This window comes from Pinus tabuliformis, chromosome 1_2 (assembly GCF_031772625.1).
Source record: "Pinus tabuliformis cultivar Carrire ecotype Pingquan chromosome 1_2, CPIR1, whole genome shotgun sequence".
NCBI lineage: Eukaryota > Viridiplantae > Streptophyta > Pinopsida > Pinales > Pinaceae > Pinus > Pinus tabuliformis.
The window spans coordinates 252,701,559-252,720,481 of record NC_142298.1 but is presented as its reverse complement, the minus strand read 5'-3'; the positions used below and the strand labels follow the sequence as shown (position 1 = coordinate 252,720,481).

Here is an 18,923-nt window from a genome sequence, read left to right as displayed (position 1 = left end):
GTTGCTCTCCTGACACAGTCTCTGCCTTCTCTATTTCTTTGTGCTCAATGCCCCTCAGCTGCTCTGCCGATCACTGATTCTATCTCTCTTAGCAAACCCCGCTCTAGAGAATAGAATGACTGATCGCTCTGGTGTGTTCTCCAAGTGACCCTCAAGCCTCCTCTTATACTTTTCCTGTTGACATATCAACGACCGAGATTAAGTCCCTAATCAACGGCTAGGATTAGATCTAGCGATCCATGTCTTTTGGACCACTCTAACACAGATTCATATTTTTTTTTTCTCGGTAAAAACTAAGTCTATTAAGAGAAAGTATAATACAGCTAGAAGTTACAGCCAAGAGAAGCAAGAACACAGGCAGCCGGAAAGGATAGGCTATCCACCTCGGCTCCTAGAAGAAGAGAGAAGAGAGTAGAGCTGAGCAGGAAGTAACTGGAAGAACAGGGGAGCAGAAGCCAAGCATAGGATTCTACCCAACATGGGAAGAGTCAACTATGCGGCATTTTTTCCCTTTCTTTTTACCAACTTTGACCCATTCAGGAGGGCACTGCTGAGCTGGCATGATTTGCAAACTGAGTTGGGCAGACTGAGAGGTTTCCTTGTCTGAATCCGAGGTAGAGGATTCATGATTTCTTTTCTGAGAGATTGGCTGGACGGACAAATTTTCAGGCTCAGCCGAGGGCGGATCCTGTGCCATCTTTGCTGCCACTCCTTCCTCACTCTCCTCCTCTTCATCCGAGCTGAAATAAAAAAAAACAGATTCATATTAATACACATTAATATTTTATTTTCCCTAAGTTTAGACTTAGGGACTCCATTAAAAATATTAGTTATTTTAATATCTTCTGATCTGTTTAGAATCTGCCCAAACCCTTTCTGGGTATTGGAGATCTCATGTGCCCCAACCTCCACCAAATTTCGTGGCTAGAGCTCATCCAATGCTACCCCAAATCAACAACATAGTGACCATAGATCCTTGAATGGAGTAGCTTCCTTCTTCCCATAGATGCTTGATGTAAAGTTACCCTATTCCTCTGGAAGTGCATTAAGCACTATGGTAGTCATCTCCTTGTCAGACATTATTTCTCCCAAATCTTGTAGTTGGTCCCTTATTTCAGATATCCTCATAAAGTATGAGGCTATTCCTCCTTCTCCTGATATCTTCATCTTGTAGTGTTCTTGTCTTAATGAGATTACTTCTCTTGCTGTGTTTATAGAAAATAACTCTACAAGTTTGTCATATATTTCTTTTGATGTTTCAATTTAGATACATAGCGAATGAGGGGATCCTTGATGGATTCTATGAGAATCATTTGAGCTCTTACTTCCCCTTTCATATACCTTGCAAGTGCTTGAGCATCTTCCTTTGGAGATTTAGTGATTGGGCCCTTAACATGTTCCATGGCCTCATTTTCTATGAGGTTTAGATATGTCCTTTTCTTCCATGCAAGAAAATTTGAAGCCCCAACTAGTTTGTTGCTTTCCTTGCAAAAAGGCATTTTGACAAATTCATATGTAGACATAGATATGCTTACTTGTGAAGATGCTCCTTCAATCTGCTGCCTTCTCGATCTTGACGATGATATACGTAATAGAAAATTTCTCCTTGATGCAGATGGTTTTCTTCAAAAGTGATCCTTGACTCCAAAGACAGGGAGATCACCTTAGATCTTTTGATGATGATGACAACGTTCTTGATCTTGCTTCCCTTGGATGAGTAAACTTCGAGATGCTTCGATCCTTTTATTTGAGTAGAAATAAGATTCTTTTGAGATCTCCTTCATTATGATGATGTGATGAGCGAGGATCCCAAGAATGCTTCTAGTGTATACTTCTCCTTTAATTAATTAGGGTTTTGACACTTTTCTTGTAGATGATGATGTAGCCCTTGTCTTCTTGGAGATGAGAGGATCTTCTTTTGATGCCTTTTTTTGAACTTTGGTCTTTGAGTGCTCGAGTGTCCCTTATGGAGCTGCCCTTAACTTGTTACCTTAGCTAGCTGTGATACCATCTCGAGAAATCTAGGGCAGAGAGAAGAGGGGATCTCTCTAGTAATGATAACTGCTTGTGAATACTTTTTACTTCTTTTGATTAGGTTCTTCTTTAGCTTTGATTGTTATAGTGTTCCCTTCATCAAACAAATAAACAACAATGAGACAAGGGACACAAGATGTAGGCGATCAACGAGGACCAAAACCTCTCCAGCTGGAGAGGAAAACCCAAACGAATTCTTCTTTTTATAGAATCTTCGAGTGATGAATTCCAAGACTAAGGCCCTTGACCTAATAACCTCTCGAAGGCCATGTCACAAGGCTTCCTTGAAACAATTCTTCTTCCTTGTGTCAACGCTAGTAAAACTTCTTGTTCCACCATGGATCTCGACTTCTCTTCAGATTTTGGCCTGTTATCACAGGCCTGCAAGCCTCGGCTTCTTCATAAACCTTAGTTGCAACATGTGTGAGGGACAACCAATGATTTTATCCCTTGATCCATTCTTGCTTTGATAGAGTCCTTTTCTTCTGCAATTCAGTTTGATTGGAGACTTGATTTCTTCCTTGATTCGGCCTCCTAAATTGACTGTAATAACTTGGCTTCTTTTGCAGTAGATATTACTAATCCTCCTCACACGTGTGAGAGATATTTGCCCAACAACGAACCCAAAACACTTTGACTCCTTCTTCTTCCTTCTTCGTTTGATGAGAGGCTCCTATGCTTGTGTATCTCACACTTCTTCTATTTCAGATGCTAGATGATTGCTCAACAAGTGAGGCCAATTCCTCCTTTATATAGTAGTCTCTCCATATAAGCTGACTTGTGCTTGTGTCTAGGCTAACATCTCCTTCTAGAATAATCTCTAGCTCCTTTGGAAGGCCGACTTGAATGAGTGCCTGTGATGAGGTCTTGGAGGGTTTATGACTCAAATAAATTCTCTTTTACAATATGTAACATTCCGAAATGGGTCTTCAAACCTAATACACAATGGGAGCTTCATTTATAAAATAAAAATTCCTTGAGCATGAAACCCATGACTCAAGGATATCATAAATAATTTTATTTTTCTTCCTTACATCAATTACATAAAATCATGATTACACATGTCATTATGAAGACCAAACCTAGTTACATATTTCAACACTATGGTTCTTGTTGCTACAAAATCTGTTAGGCCTTGTGAGGGGACTCACCAGGCAAGGGCCAAACCCCGTGGCAATAATGAGAAATGATTGTCACTGTCACCTCAATGACCTTCTTGTTATTTATTGGAATTTCACAAGGGAAGCTTAGCAAGCTCAAGGTGATATAAATGGCCTAAGGAAAGATACTCTAAAGGTAAAACATGTTCAAATATGCTTTATAAAGGAACAAGTGTTCTAAGCATATACTAGCTAAGGGCTATTGCAAGTTAGGGTTTATTGCTAGGCAATTATAAGGAGCATCTAGACATGTAAAAATCAAAGAAAGGATTCCATTGATAAATTAAGCTAACAAAGGGATAGGGGAACTATTAGATAGGCTTCAAGTTGAAGCTTGGCTAAGGACTAAGGTTTGAATGGCATCAAGGAGCTAAGAAAGGATGACGTCAACCCTAATTTCGGAGGTTTTGCCATAATAAATGCTAGATTTTTGCATTTAAAAGGTTTATGAAGGCAAACCTTGGACTTCCTTCCATAAGCATCCACTCGAGCTCAACTCTATGGCAAATTGACCCTAAGAAAACCCTAGTGGCTTGACATCAAAAACCTAGCGTAGGTAAGAAGAAATGAATATTTTAGTTTTGATTGTTTTTTGATCAACACAACATTAGCCATTGCCTAATCCTACAAAGGCAGTGGAGCTTTAGGGAAAATTTCAAAGGAAGGTGAAAATCGATTAGAGTAAGGGGGGAAATTATTTTCCTCTTGTAAAACCCTAGCTATATTTTTTGTGACAGGAGAAATTAAGTATAGAAGACACACTCTAGGAGTTCTTCTATAGGTTTCAAGGAAGAATAATTTTAACATGCAAAATTTTACCAAAATTTCCAATCAACAATATGCATTTAGTCATGAAACATTTAGAAACCCTAGCCTTAAATTCATTCACATCCAAATATAGAAAAATCTGCAAGAAACTTATAAAGTCCACCAAGAAACTCTTCCTTTGATCCCAAAAAGATGTCTCCAATCCAAAAATCAATCTCAAATATAAATATTCGCCATAAAAATCACATTTTGCCAAGTAGAAAGTTGGACAATGGAAAAAGGAAACTCACACTCTCTAAGGAGGCTGAATTCACATGTGTGATGATGGTCAAAGGAAGTGGAGGGATCCTCTATTTATATGAAGTATCCCTTCACTTTTACAAATAGTCAAGCTTGCAAGCCCTAAAACAAGCTTAGCTTTGAGTGTTTGACATGACCAGAGGTTATAAACCAAACTGATAGCCCAAAACCTATGAAACTGGATTCGTTCAGAAGGGTTGATGTGTTGCGAATCCAACACGATTCTTGCCAATTCGTGTTCGGAAATCGGGACACGTCGTGTCGCATTGGCACACGATCAAATCAAGATTGTGTCCCAATCAGACATGACGTGTCTTGATTTCCAGACACGAATCTGGACAAAGTCACCTGCGCGGCATTAAAAAGGCGAATTTGCTGTTGTTTTGTTTCACTTTCACTTCTCTATTTGGCTGTGGGTTTTCTTTGAGTATTTTGGAGTAAGGAGCAAAGGGTGTGGGAGTGTTTTCAAGGAGATTCAAGCAACAGGTAAGTGCATTTCATCTCTATTATTTTGTATTTTTATTACAATAGTTTGCATATGCATTTCTTTTACAAATTTGTGCATTTTTGGTTTATTATTTTTACAGTATTCATGGCTCAATCAAGGGCAGCAGGGAAGGGGCAAAGTAAGGGGAAGAATGTCCGCATTGGAGATGCCCCTCGTCTCCCAATTTCATCAGAGTCTGCTGCAAGTATTTGTTAAACACACATGGACAACAAACAATATGAAAGATAAATCAGTGAATTCAATTTTTTATTAACAATAGATGTACATTTATAGTACAAATATGTGACTCTTGGGTTTCAGATCCCAAGGTCTCTTGGACTGCTTTGTCCATTCAACTTCCACACTAACCATTTAGGATTAGGTGTCCAACATTCCCCCCCTTAATCCGAAGGGTTATGTATGAGTCCAAGAAGAGAGCTGTAATACAAAGTGTGCAAAAAATGCATGGCAGCACTAGGCTGAATGTGCTCTATGAAATGTTGGTAAAAAAGGGCGGTGGTTTAAGGATGACCACCAACACTGGAACGCTTAGTGCAGTTCCCGGAACTCTTCCAAAACTGGCAAGAAACTGAAGTTTTCTGCTAGAGGAAGTGTTCTCAATCTGTGATGGTTTAAGGATGACCAACAACTCTGGAATGCTTAATGCAATTCCTGGAACTCTTCCAAAACTGGCAAGAAGCTGGTGTCTTCTGCTAGAGGAAGTGTTCTCAATCTGTGATGGTTTAAGGATGACCAACAACTCTGGAATGCTTAATGCAATTCCTGGAACTCTTCCAAAAACTGGCAAGAAGCTGATGTCTTCTGCTAGAGGAAGTGTTCTCAATCTGTTCACGGGCATCTTTGTCTCTGGCTGCAACTCTGAAACTGGTGTGGCAGGTTGTGGCTCAGGCTCGCTTGATGTGACTTTGAAGCTTGTAGATGACCATCATTTCCCCCCCTGTCAGGTACAAGGTGAGAAGATGGAGAAAACTCAACTGCAAGACTGTTCAATATTCTGGAACAAGTTCTGACATGTGTTTGGAATATCTTCTTGGCTGTTGATGCCCATTGCCAAGAAGCGATCCATCCAAGATGAATCTTTGTTCTTGCAGGACGTTTATTTCTGAAGCATCTGTGTGAAGAATGACTGGTTTTATGACAGTGCTTACATGGATGAAGATCAAAACAGTGATCTTTCAAATGGCCAACTCGGTTACAATGTTGGCATTTTACAATCTGTTGTTGTTGCTGCTGCGGTGGAAGAGGAGTAGAATCTGGAACAGTTGAAGCTGAACTGTCATAAGGAGCAGGTGAACTGTCATTAATGAAACCAACACTCTGAAACTGAATGGGCTTGGCATAGTCTGGAATATGAAAGGACAAGTCCTTGTCATATCCAAGACCAGTTCTGTGCTTGTTGTGGACAAGCTGTTCCCAAGGTCTGATGATGGGCTTGGGAAGTGCAGACTGAACCTCTGCATCTGCATGTAACTTTGCTGCTTTATCTGAATGAACTGTAACATTATTGACTTGCTGTTTATGGGAGTCTGCTTCATTGTTCTGAACAGAAACAGGTTCAGAATGATGACTCCACTGGTGTAATTCTTCCTGCTGTAGCTTTGTTTCAAGCTGCAAAAACTCAATATTCTCATGTGCAGTTTGCAGAGAGGTTTGGATGTCAAAGAGAGTTTCTTTGTTAACTTTGACCATCTCATCAACAGTGGAATGAATTAGGATATTCAATAACTTTAATGCATCTTCAAGTCTGGCCATTTTTCTTCAATGTCACTTAAAAAACACAACTGAGGCAACAGCAACAGAAAAATAATATTGTACTCTTACTACAAGATATTGTAAGGGCTTATCAAGTGGCAACAATGTCGCGAAAATGGTTGATGGAGCAGGACCTGAGTAAGCTGGATGTTACCAAGTTAAACTACAATAAACATTTCTCGTCAAGCTACAATAAACATTGGTACAATTGGGCACATGGTAAATCAACAGTCCACAGTTCGTTTCAAGAATGAACTGGAGCATAACATCACCAATGCAAAAAAAAATATATATATAAATGTGAAGATGAGCGCTGTCCTCAACTTCAAACTTCAGAGCATCTAGCTGCTATGGAAATCATGCAAAATCTCTACAAGGAACTGCTCCAAAATCTCTACAAGAAACTTGCAAAAAAATGACTTCCAAAAATGTCTTCAAAAATGCTTCAAATTCACTTCACAATGCTGATCACTTCTCCACGAATCACTTCACTCAGAGGTTGTTTCAAATTGTTCCATGGACAACACCAAATCTGCTTCGAGGTGGCTTCAATACTGCTCTTAAAATCTGCTTGAGCATGTGCCAAGTCATAAAAAATTTGACTTACAAATCATCTATCAGCGTTAACTCCAGAAATTTGGGCGTTTACCCCCATATAAGTGGGGGGTGGCGATGTGCCATGAAGACTGGCTGTTATGGAGGGAGTGCGCAGCCTTAAGTGGAGTCTCGCCCTGGTTCTGGTATTAATCATCGCCAGCTTTTCCATCTTTGACACATATCATGTTAATCTACTGTTATCGTATATTTCATCACAATCTCATGCAATACCGAATTATGGATTGCCTTCGCATGGTTCATCCTTGGTCGGTTCACCTGCTGTAGTTCCTCATAACAGAAGCCCTGTCAATGAGAAGCAAGAAAGACGTGGTATTCCGAAGGTGGAAATCGACCTGAGGCGCGCTCGGGCTTCAATAAGGAGAGCGGTTTTGCATGGAGAACAGAAAGGGGCACCCGGGGGTAACATTTCCACTAGTGACATCTACAAAAATGTCGTTGCCTTTCATCAGAGCTATTGGGAAATGTGGAAGCGTTTCAAGATCTTCTTATACCGAGATGGGGAACCGCCTCTGGTACACATTGGGCCGTGTAAGAATATCTATACGACGGAAGGCAGGTTCATTGACGAGCTTGAACTGGGGAATCGGTTCCTGACATCGAATCCGGAGGATGCCCATGTTTTTTTTCTTCCCTTCAGCGTAACCCTGATGGTGAGCTACATTTACAAGCCCTATTCATATGATCTCAAGCCCTTACAACGCTTCATGGCAGATTATATTCACATGGTTGCCAACAAGTACTCGTTTTGGAACAGAAGTCAGGGGGCCGATCATTTCATGCTGTCATGCCACGACTGGGCACCGATTGCATCTAGCGCAAATCCATTATTGTACAACAATTCAATTCGTGTTCTGTGTAATGCCAATGCTTCAGAAGGATTCAATCCGACAAAAGATGTAACACTTCCAGAGATGAATTTATATACTGGTGAAATGACTGGCTTGGTTGGTGGTCAATCTGCTCTGGAGAGACCTATTTTGGCATTCTTTGCGGGTGGAAATCATGGACCTGTGAGACCCCTATTGTTCAAGCATTGGAAAGAGGGCACTGATAGTGATATACATGTCAGTGAGCGTGTCCCCAGTGGATCATCTTATCATGAGTTTATGAAGAAGAGCAAATACTGCCTATGCCCAAGTGGATACGAAGTGGCCAGCCCTCGAATTGTGGAGGCAATTTACAGTGAATGTGTGCCCGTCATAATTTCCAAAAGCTATGTTCTCCCCTTCAGTGATGTACTGAAGAAATTCATTAAAGAATCGATGATGCCGCCATTACTGGACAAGGCGGAGTATCGGATTGTACATGCTACAGCAATCTATTATTCGATTTGAAATGCACAGCGAAGTGGAGGGAGGTCGGAGCAGTTTGAATGACACGCAGACCAAAAGGAGAATCAAACGAAAATGAAGAGTTTTGTTGAGTAACGCGCAAGCGGAATTGGGATACTACGTTACCATACCATACGTTACCATACGTTAGCTCTGAGACCATACATTACCAGGCGTTTCAATTCAGCACTGGCGCTACTGCTATCAGTGCAACTCCTCCAACTGAGCCAGCGATTATACTGGTAGTCTTCAGAAAAAGAGTCTTCAGGCAGCGTGCGTTTCACTCAGCAGTGTTTCAGGCAGCGTTACCGTTTCAGCTCTGACATCATTTTGTATGCAGCTTCAGAAGAGCAGGGCGCAGGTACAGCGCAGGGATGGCAGAATTAATGGAGCGTTACAGAAGACTAGGCCAGCTCTAGTCAGCACTATTCAAGGCAACTCAGACCAGTTGCTCAGGGAAAACAGGCCACTCATCATGGCTCTGATACCATGTTAAACACACATGGACAGCAAACAATATGAAAGATAAATCAGTGAATTCAATTTTTTATTAACAATAGATGTACATTTATAGTACAAATATGTGACTCTTGGGTTTCAGATCCCAAGGTCTCTTGGACTGCTTTGTCCATTCAACTTCCACACTAACCATTTAGGATTAGGTGTCCAACAATATTCCCTCTATTGCAACTAATGTTGAGGGAAGACTTCCTCCTCAATGTAACATTGAGAAATATCCATTGTGGAAATATGTCACAAGAGAACAAGGGCCAAGCAACAAGGTGAAGGGAGGAGGCAATGTGAATTGGAGATGCAACTTTTGCCACAATACTTTCACGAGCACATGGTTCCACGTGAAAGGCTATTTGTTGGCTTTACTAGGTTGTGGAGTTGGAGCTTGTACAAAAGTGGCTTTATAAAAGAGGAAAGAAATGGAAAGAGAGTCCAATGTTGGTATGGAAAATGTGGCTGCAAAATTAAAAAAAAAAAACCAAGAATGATGACCCCCTTCCATTTTTGAGGAAAGGCAACAACAAATTCCCATTTGAGAGTTCTTACGGGGGACAAGCAGCAAAAAGAAAGTCAATTTCACTTGGTCCAATGGATAAGATTTTTCAAAAGGAGGAACGAGAAGAGCTTGATCTCGCCATTGCCTTTTTTTTTTTTTTTGCTCTTCTGTCAAAACTTCATATCCTTTAATGTTGCATGCTCACCTCTATTTAGTGAGATGCGCCGAGCTCTAACGCAAGGGGCTCCATTAGGGTATGTTCCTCCTGGTTCAGAGAAGCTTAGAACCACATTGTTGATGAAGGCAAAAAAAGAGGTGCAAAAAATACTTGAGCCTATTAAAGCATCATGGCCAACATTTGGGGATAACATTGTGTCTGATGGATGGACAGATCCAGCACGACACCCACTCATTTACCTTCATAGTGTCTTCCTTGAATGGCTCAATTTTCTTGAAAGCGGTGGATGCACTTGGAGAATACAAGGATGCACAATATATGGGTGAGTTGTTTATTAAAGTTATTGAAGATGTAGGGGTTGATTTTTGTGTGCAAATCATTACATATAATGCACCTGTTTGCAAGGCTGTTGGCATGATTGTGGAATCTAAATATCCACAAGTGTTTTGGACACCTTGCATTGCCCATTCATTGAACTTAGCACGAAAATCCATTTTTTCTGATGTGCTTTGGATTGGTAACATTGTTGAGGATGCACGACATATCCGTAACTTTTACAAAATCATACAAATGCCCTCACTATCTACAAGGAGTACAACAATCTATCATTGTTGAAGGTTGCAGATACACGGTTTGCCTCTTCATTCATCATGTTGAAGAGGTTGAGGGAGGTCAAGACTCAAGACCGCTCTTGGGGCCATGGTTATTTCAGAGTTTTGGTCTTTTTGGAGAAAGACAGATCAATTAGCCTCTATAAGAGTGAAGGACACAATGCTAGATGATGCTTGGTGGGAGAGGGTAGATCTACTTATTCAGATCATGGACCCTATCATTCCCTTGCTTCGATTTGCAGATATAGACCAACCTATCCTAGGAGAGGTTTATGAGGGATGGGATTCCATGATCAAGTCTGTGAGGAGCATTATTTTATAGAGTGAGTGCCCCGAGTATGAGACATCACCAGAGGCCTTCTTCACCACTATACAGGATGTTCTTGTCAATAGATGGGACAAGAATTGCACACCTTTACATTGCTTGGCTCACTCATTGAATCCAAAATACTATAGCCATGAGTGGCTAAATGGTGGACCTTCTTGCAGATTCCCTCCTCACATTGATGGTGAAATCTCACAAGAGAGGAAAGATGCATTTAGGCGGGTTTTTTCAAGATAGAACATTGCTTGATGAGGTGGAGGATGCCTTTGCAGAGTTTTCCACTGGCACTGGTCGATTTGCAGGATATGATCTGATTAGAGACAGGGGTGCTAAGAAGCCCTATTCTTGGTGGGCAAATCATGGAGCAACAAGCCCTCCTCTATAGCAGATAGCCATGAGGCTCCTCTCTCAGGGGACTTCATCTTATTGTTGCGAGAGGAATTAGAGCACATGGGAATTTGTATAGTGTTAAGAAGAGCAGGCTCGAGCAATCCAGGGCAGAGACAATGGTGTATGTGTGCACCAACCTTCATCTTATTTACAGGCAGAGGGATGAGTGGTTGAAGGGAAAGACAAAGATGTGGGATGTCTTTTCTGATGATATGGGTCTCGACAACAGTGTTGAGTTGGCATTGGCCAACATGGATCTCAATGATCTAATGCTAGAGCCTGTCACATTTGATGATGGTGATACTGTAGAGGGGTCATCCTCCAGACCAGTAGATGCAGAGATGACTTTGGATATAGCGAAGGAGGATGCAGCAGAGAGCAGTGGTGACCATTATGATGAGGACAATGATGCTGATTTTGATGATGACTATGAGGATTGATGACTCATGAGTCATGAGCTACCTACTGCCTTGAGGCTTGTACACTTGTAGTTGTTTTGTATTTTCTATTTCTATTTTCCATTGGCATTGTACTACCTATGTAACACATTTTGATTTTGATGACCTAATGAGAAAACTACAGTCAATATCTTTATCTTACTATCTTGTCTTTCCCCTATTGGATCATTAATGAATTGAATATGTATTATGAATTCAAAATTTATGATTTATCATTTATGTGACATGTCACAAATTACAATTGTATTTGAATTTTGTATGTACTATGCATAACGTTACTTTGTAAACAGTAAAATTTACATCTAGATTCAAGATCTATGTTTGAAACCAATGAATTTGTATCATGAATGAGAATTTCTCTAAGAAATATCTAATTTTTAATATATATATATATATATATATATATATATATTTTAATAAAATAATATATAACGTATCCGAACGTGTCTTGTTCCGGGGGATCAACATGTTCGTATCCGACACTCAAATCCCGAATCCCTGTGTCAGGTGACTTAGCTCAAAACAATAAAATAATGCCATAAATGCCCATGGGTGTGGTTCGATTTCCTCAACAAGTTTGACATCATCTCTTTTTTGAGCAATAAATTCCACAACAAGATGTGGAATGGGCTAAGGAGATGCTCAACCATCACAATCAACTTCAAATGTTGAGGGGAAGCCTCAATAAGTGCCTCAAAATGCCTCCATGTCAAAAAACCATGTGCTAGGTGCCCTACGTCTCCCTCTCAATGGCTAAATGGGTACACCTTCTCTCTCTAGTGTTGGGGCTCCAAGAATGAGTACACATCCCCTCCCCTGTCATCTTGGGGATGACCATCGCCATTTGGACATCGGAACAAGTAACGCCCATCAAACAATGTCAAGGCCAGCTTGGCGGCATACTACGAATGTTGGTTACAACATTAAGTAAATGCAACAATAAGCAAGAGCTGCTCATTGTTTCAACTTATGGGGTTGCTCTTTTGCTCAAGTTCACATCTCTAAAGTAGGATGTGTGATTGAATATGAATGAAACTAATGATGCTTTCCTCCCCTTATATATATATGATAGGCAAGGGACATCAACAATAGTTAAGTGCACAAGGTTCACAGGGAAGCAACCTAACTTATGCTAGATAGGTTCACATGTGAAGCACTCCAACACTAATGTGACACACCAAGTTCCAAGGTAAGTACTTCCATCAAGCAAGCAACGGTTTGAAGGTGAGTGCTCCATAAGAAAAGGTCCAATGCTTTCCTGCAGAGGTCTTAGGCGCTCCGACACTATCTCCTAAGCCATACACTACTTCTGGTCCATCACACCTCCATAAATGCTCCTCTATCCAAGTATACTCAAGTGAAGCGCTAGCTTCCATTTAAGCAACCAAGTGATCCCATGATACATAGGGCTGAACATTCGCTACCTCTTTTCCTCAACGCTCCTATTTCAAATACGTTCTCTTCTTAGGCAACAACCAAGTCCTCCATGTGTACGTCATATAGAATGTCACTATGCTACATAGGATTCTAACCTCCTACGGAAGCACACCACTTAAGTTTTGAGATAGCAATTCGTGAGAATGCTATCTCCAATGTGTATGTCTACTAAGATACAACCAAATGTAGGCATCATATCATGCATTCCACTTCAAATGAAGTACCTCCAAGCATGTTGTAAACACTTTCAGAGTAACCTGAGAAGCTAACAACAAAGGGTCATGCTTCCCTTTACCCTCTTCACTGATCATTTTGGATTAAATTCTGGTCTGTATGATTGAATGTATAAGTATTATGTTTCAGTCATCCATTTTTCGAATTGGAATGAATTAGTTACTGTCCTTAGAGCCAAAAACTTTAGAGATAAGACATTTGTTTGATGGGCTTGAAATCCCAAACTTTTGGCTTCGGAAATTCTAGGTAACATTTATCTATATCAGGAGTTGAGTATTATTGGTATCCTCATAAATAGTGGAACAATTGATGTATTTCATTTTCATTTGCAAACTCACCACAAAAATAAGTTGACAAGACCTTTGTATGTCTATAGCGGATGAGTTCTCTGGTTATGTTTGGTTTGATGATGCTTGGCTTTGGTATGGACTTAAACTAGACTCCTGTCGGTGTGTCTCCTTGTACCTAAATGCCATCTTTGGTGTAATTAATAGCATTGTGTTAAAAAAATTCTCTTAAATGTTTGTAATTTGTTTCCCACTTATGACTTGGTGCTTATATTGCTGGTTATCAGCCCCAGGTACATGGGAACTACATACAAGTGAAGATTCTGGTGACAGCAAAGGTGAAAAAATGTTTTTAAAGCTTTGTTAGTTTCTCTTGATATTGCTGTTGTCCATGTTTGAGGTGGATTTGTAACCCTATGCCCCCTGGCATAGTGAAGTAGCCCTGTTTACTAGGTTTTGCCTATCAGGCTCTTAAGTATAACTGATTTCAAACATTTTAATTTCCACGTTGACCTTCTATTTTCATTAGCCAACAACAATTCTCTAGAGTCCACTTTCCTTTGCCAACCTCTCCTATACCTTTCCTAACATCTAAGCTCCATTTTTTTTGGCCTTCTGATCTCTGATCATGACTGTTAGACCCTATGAGAGGTCATATGGTTGAATTACTTGAGGTATTTTCCTTCGCATTTAAAAGCATATTTTCTTTTTCATACTGCTTGGAAAGTTGTCTAAGTCCCTTTTCCCAGAGACCTTGCGTTGGTCTACTCCCTTGAACACTCTAGGCAATTTCCTGATAAATAAAACAGATACATAAGGAACTGAAAGTAAACATTATTCTCCACATTGAGATAGTGACAGGGGATTGATGTTTTCTACTAAATTTGTCATTTTCCATCTTTGCGTTGTTGCTCTTCCAAAGTGCCAGCTAAGAAAAAATTGTTACATTTAAAACAGGCAGTATATCAAGGATATTTTTTGATGTTGTAAACACTGACTTCATTATGATCGGGTTGGCATTCATCTGAGTAGACATGTATCTTGGATTAGCAATGGGGACTTCCTATAAAACTTGGGATCGTGCCTATCTCATAGTACAGGAGTAACAACTTTCTTAAAGAACTGTTGTTGCAAAGAACCAATAATGGGGCTTTGCATTAGAATTCAAGGAAATTTCTGGGCCTTTATCTTCTTAGTATCAGCTCCTGTCAATATCTACATAGTAAGCAGATTTTCTATAAGGAACTCAAAGTAAACATGATTCTCCACGTTGAGATAGTCATAGGGGATTAATGTTTTCTACTTAGTTTGTCATTTTCCATCTTCGCGTTGTTGCTTTTCCAAAGTTCTAGCCACGCAAAAATTGTTACATGTAAAACAGGCAGTATATCAAGGATATTTTTTGACGATGTAAACACTGACTTCATTATGATTGGGTTGGCATTCAATATCTTGGATTAGCAATGGGGATTTTTTATAAAACTTGGGATCATGCATATCTCATAATACAGGAGTAACAAGTTTCTTAAAGCACTGTTGTTGCAAAGAACCAATAATGGGGCTTTGCATTAGAATTCAAGGAAAATACCGGGCCTTTTTCTTCTTAGTATCAGCTCCTGTCATTATCTACAAAGTAAGCAGATTTTCTATTGTTTTATCCATGGGATCATTTGATTATCCATCAATTGTTATTTAAACTCAAGGGATGCTTAAAGCCATGGCCGAATGAAATATGCGAAGAAAATTATGTTGCCATTCATTGCATCCCATTTGGCATTATAGTCATAGGGAATTATAGTTAGGCAGTATATCAAGGATATTTTTTGATGATGTAAACACTGACTTCATTATGATCGGGTTGGCATTCAATCTGAGTAGACTTGTATCTTGGATTAGCAATGGGGACTTCCTATAAAACTTGGGATTGTGCATATCTCATAGTACAGGAGTAACAACTTTCTTAAAGCACTGTTGTTGCAAAGAACCAATAATGGGGCTTTGAATTAAAATTCAAGGAAATTTCTGGGCCGTTTTCTTCTTAGTATCAGCTTCTGTCATTATCTACATAGTAGACAGATTTTCTATAAGGAACTGAAAGTAAACATTATTCTGCACATTGAGATAGTCAAAGGGGATTAATGTTTTCTACTTTAGTCTGTCATTTGCCATCTTTTCGTTGTTGCTTTTCCAAAGTGCTAGCTACGCAAAAATTGTTACATGTAAAACAGGCAGTATATCAAGGATATTTTTTGATGATGTAAACACTGACTTCATTATGATGGGGTTGGCATTCAATCTGAGTAGACATGTCTCTTGGATTAGTAATGTGGACTTTTTATAAAACTGGGGATCCTGGCTATCTCATAGTACAGGAGTAACAAGTTTCTTAAAGCACTATTGTTGCAAAGAACCAATAATGGGGCTTTGCATTAGAATTCAAGGAAATTTCTGGGCCTGTTTCTTTTTAGTATCAGCTCCTGTCATTATGTACATAGTAAGCAGATTTTCTATTGTTTTATCCATGGGATCATTTGATTGTCCATCAATTGTCATTTAAACTCAAGGGATGCTTAAAGCCATGGCCAGATGAAATATACCTAGAAAATTATGTTGCCATTCTTGCATCTGATTTGGCATTATAGTTGATTGTGGTTAAGAAGTCTCTCAAGGCTCTTGTCTGTTTATAAGAGGAAGTTTGTTAAGAAACTAATTAAGAGATTTCGTATCTACCTTTAGAGTCGCAATAATCTGTGTAAAAAGTCACTGCACAACCAAAATTTGTCATTACTCATTAGAATATAGGTAATGTAAAAAGAACATGATTACATTGAAGACAATCAATATTTCCATTCTTTTAGGATCTAGGTGGGGAAAGGGAAAATGATTACATTTAATAAACCACTATAATTTCTCTTTATAACGTATGAAAAAAACCAAACCACAATAAGAATGATGCCAAGTGTCACTTGCAAATCATCAAGCTGTAGAAATAAAATATAATATATCTAATATCTAGTGGTCTCATGTATATAAGAGGTAGCTGTCTGGTGCTGAACGAGAAAAAGACTGCTCCGATTGAAGATGAACTTTCATTCAAAAATTTAAGGTTGGAGGGTTTTAGCAGTTTGGAGGTATTTTTTTGTTATTTATTTTTTAATGTTTACATTAGTAGTGGGGTCCACTAAGACCTGCCCCTGAAAAAAATGTAAAAGTAATTGTGAAATGGGACCTGTCAGTGTAAAACCTTTTGCTGGGAGAGTGTTGTGGTAATATAGTTTGCAGATGTGCTGATGTCTGATGATGATTTGTTAAGCCCCTATCTAAGGTTGGTTAGAATGAAAATGGATCTGCAGCATGTGCACTTGGCAGGCTTTGTGACATGAAGTTGTATGTATGTTGTTGTAACATCTGATGATGGAATGGTGAACCTCGACTCAGTGTTAGGAGGAATATCGTTGCATTTAAGATGGGAATCTCAGGCCTTGTAGTGTATGCATCATGGTTTAGAGAATATGTTTAAAGTAAAAGGTCAGTACTATGCTTGGTAACCGTAAGAACTTTGGGCAAGATATATGTAAGGTTGTGTTAATCTTACATTTTGATTAAAGTAAATTAGCTAAGTCAAGGATCAAGTTCAATGACTTGTGAAATGGCACCTGTCTGTCCCTTTGGGATATCTAAATTTTTTACCAAAATATTTCTGAGTTTTACTTGAAGTAGTCTTTGTGGTCTTTTGTCAAACAGTTAGTGTGTCCATGGCTGTAGGTGCACTTTTTATCATTTGACATTTATCTCAAAAGAAATGAACTCGGTACTAAGAGTACACCATGAAAAATGATTCCACAGAATAATATGTATTTTTTACTATGCTCAGAAAGGTACATATCAGCGATGAAGAAGGCTACCACAATATAAAGATAAACATCATCATAAATATCAGCAAACTGTACATTCAGATTGGCTGTAAGATCGCACCTGGAATATGAGTTTAAAGGCCCAGCCAACAGAGATAGGATAGTATGGTTAACAGTGACCCTTTCCAGCCTTTAACTCGTCATCAACAATGAGTATATGCTGTCCCTTTTTATGATTTGAGCCCCTTCACAAACAGAAGTGTTCACTGATAGCTGCTTGCAATATGTATTTTTTACTATGCTCAGAAAGGTACATATCAGCGATGAAGAAGGATACCACAATATAAAGATAAATATCATCATAAATATCAGCAAAATGTACATTCAGATAGGCTGTAAGATAGCACCTGGAGTATGAGTTTAAAGTCCCAGCCAACAGAGATAGGATAGTATGGTGAACAGTGACCCTTTCCAGCCTTCAACTTGTTCTCAACAATGAGTATATGCTGTCCCTTTTTATCAGATTTGAGCCCCTTCACAAACAGAAGTATTCGCTGATAGGTGCTTGTGATATGAGAGAGAGAATGAGAGTATAAGACAGCCGACTTTTATTAAACACCTATGCTGTAGGTTATCAGCTGTCTGTCTTCCAAAATAAACACGAGAAATCCCACAAATAACTTTGCATCTTAAGGTACAGGATTCAGCCCCCAATAAGTAACAATTTTTCCCTTGAAAACTAGCTAGGGTGTATGGTTTCAAGTTTCAACACCGAAACTAGCAACCAACAAAGAGGGTTTTCCGAAAACCCTAGACTTTTTCTCAAGAGCTCTCCAAATTTCTTTTCCTCAAGTGAGCAAATGCAAGAATGAGGAGAGACCCCCCTCATTTCCCTTTTTATAATTCATTTGCCACCATTTTACCTTTTCCCTAATTAAATAATAAAAGCACTTTCCCGTTATTTATTTAATAAAGTGACTTTATTAACTAATTCAAGTCACTTTTATTCTCGGAAAATGCTTAGTTTGCCTCCGTGGTCACACCGGCCACCCACGGCCCATTTTCATCATCCTGCCCTGTAGATATTTTCTCCCCAATACCAATGAGCTTTTACACTAATGTGTTTCTCCAAGTAATCAGCCCGAAACAACACCTTAAGCATAATTAATTAAATTATCTCTGTTAATAACTCCATTTTACCAAAATCATCAAAATGCAGCGGAACCAAGAGAGAACCATGCAGAACTGATCCTGATGATGAAATGTGGCAAGCGATCCCAGTCGGACCCATAAAACTCCTCTAAAACCCTTTGGGCCCACCAATGGAATAATCCCGCTCCTATGACCGGGCTGACACAAGCCTGGAAATCCCTCCCAACCACATCACAAGGTAATCCAAAATTTGGGAACATTACATTGTCAGTGTGAAAAACCTCATCAGGGGATGTTTTTGGTAATTTAGTTGTCAGAGGTGTTGATCTTTGATGATGAGTTGTCAACCCCCTATTTAAGCTTGGTTATAATGAAAATGGATCTGCAGCATGCGACAAGAAGTTGTATATTTGATTTGGTAATTTCTGATGATGAAATAATCAACCTCAAGACCGAGTTGAGATGAATAATCATTGCATTTAAGATGGGAATCTCAGGCTTTGTAGTGTACACATGT

At 39.3% G+C, this 18,923-nt stretch overlaps 1 protein-coding gene and 1 pseudogene across 6 annotated transcripts in view; both read left to right on the top strand.

Annotated features, from left to right (window-relative positions):
* The window catches only part of LOC149205321 (SKP1-like protein 21), a 288,166-nt gene that overhangs the window by 89,707 nt on the left and 179,536 nt on the right, over nt 1-18,923 (top strand). For 5 of the 6 annotated variants that reach the window (XR_016252440.1, XR_016252442.1, XR_016252441.1 and 2 more), the window contains exon 6: nt 13,688-13,738. The exons of the other annotated variant lie outside the window; for it this stretch is intronic. Coding sequence is in view for 1 of the 5 variants with exons in the window: in XM_089394998.1 (XP_089251124.1) it covers nt 13,688-13,738 (51 nt within the window). In the remaining 4 variants the exon portion in view is untranslated. The remainder of the gene's footprint in view (nt 1-13,687; nt 13,739-18,923) is intronic. 6 annotated transcript variants of the gene reach the window in all.
* On the top strand, nt 6,912-8,653 carry LOC149205322 (putative glycosyltransferase At5g03795 pseudogene; annotated as a pseudogene).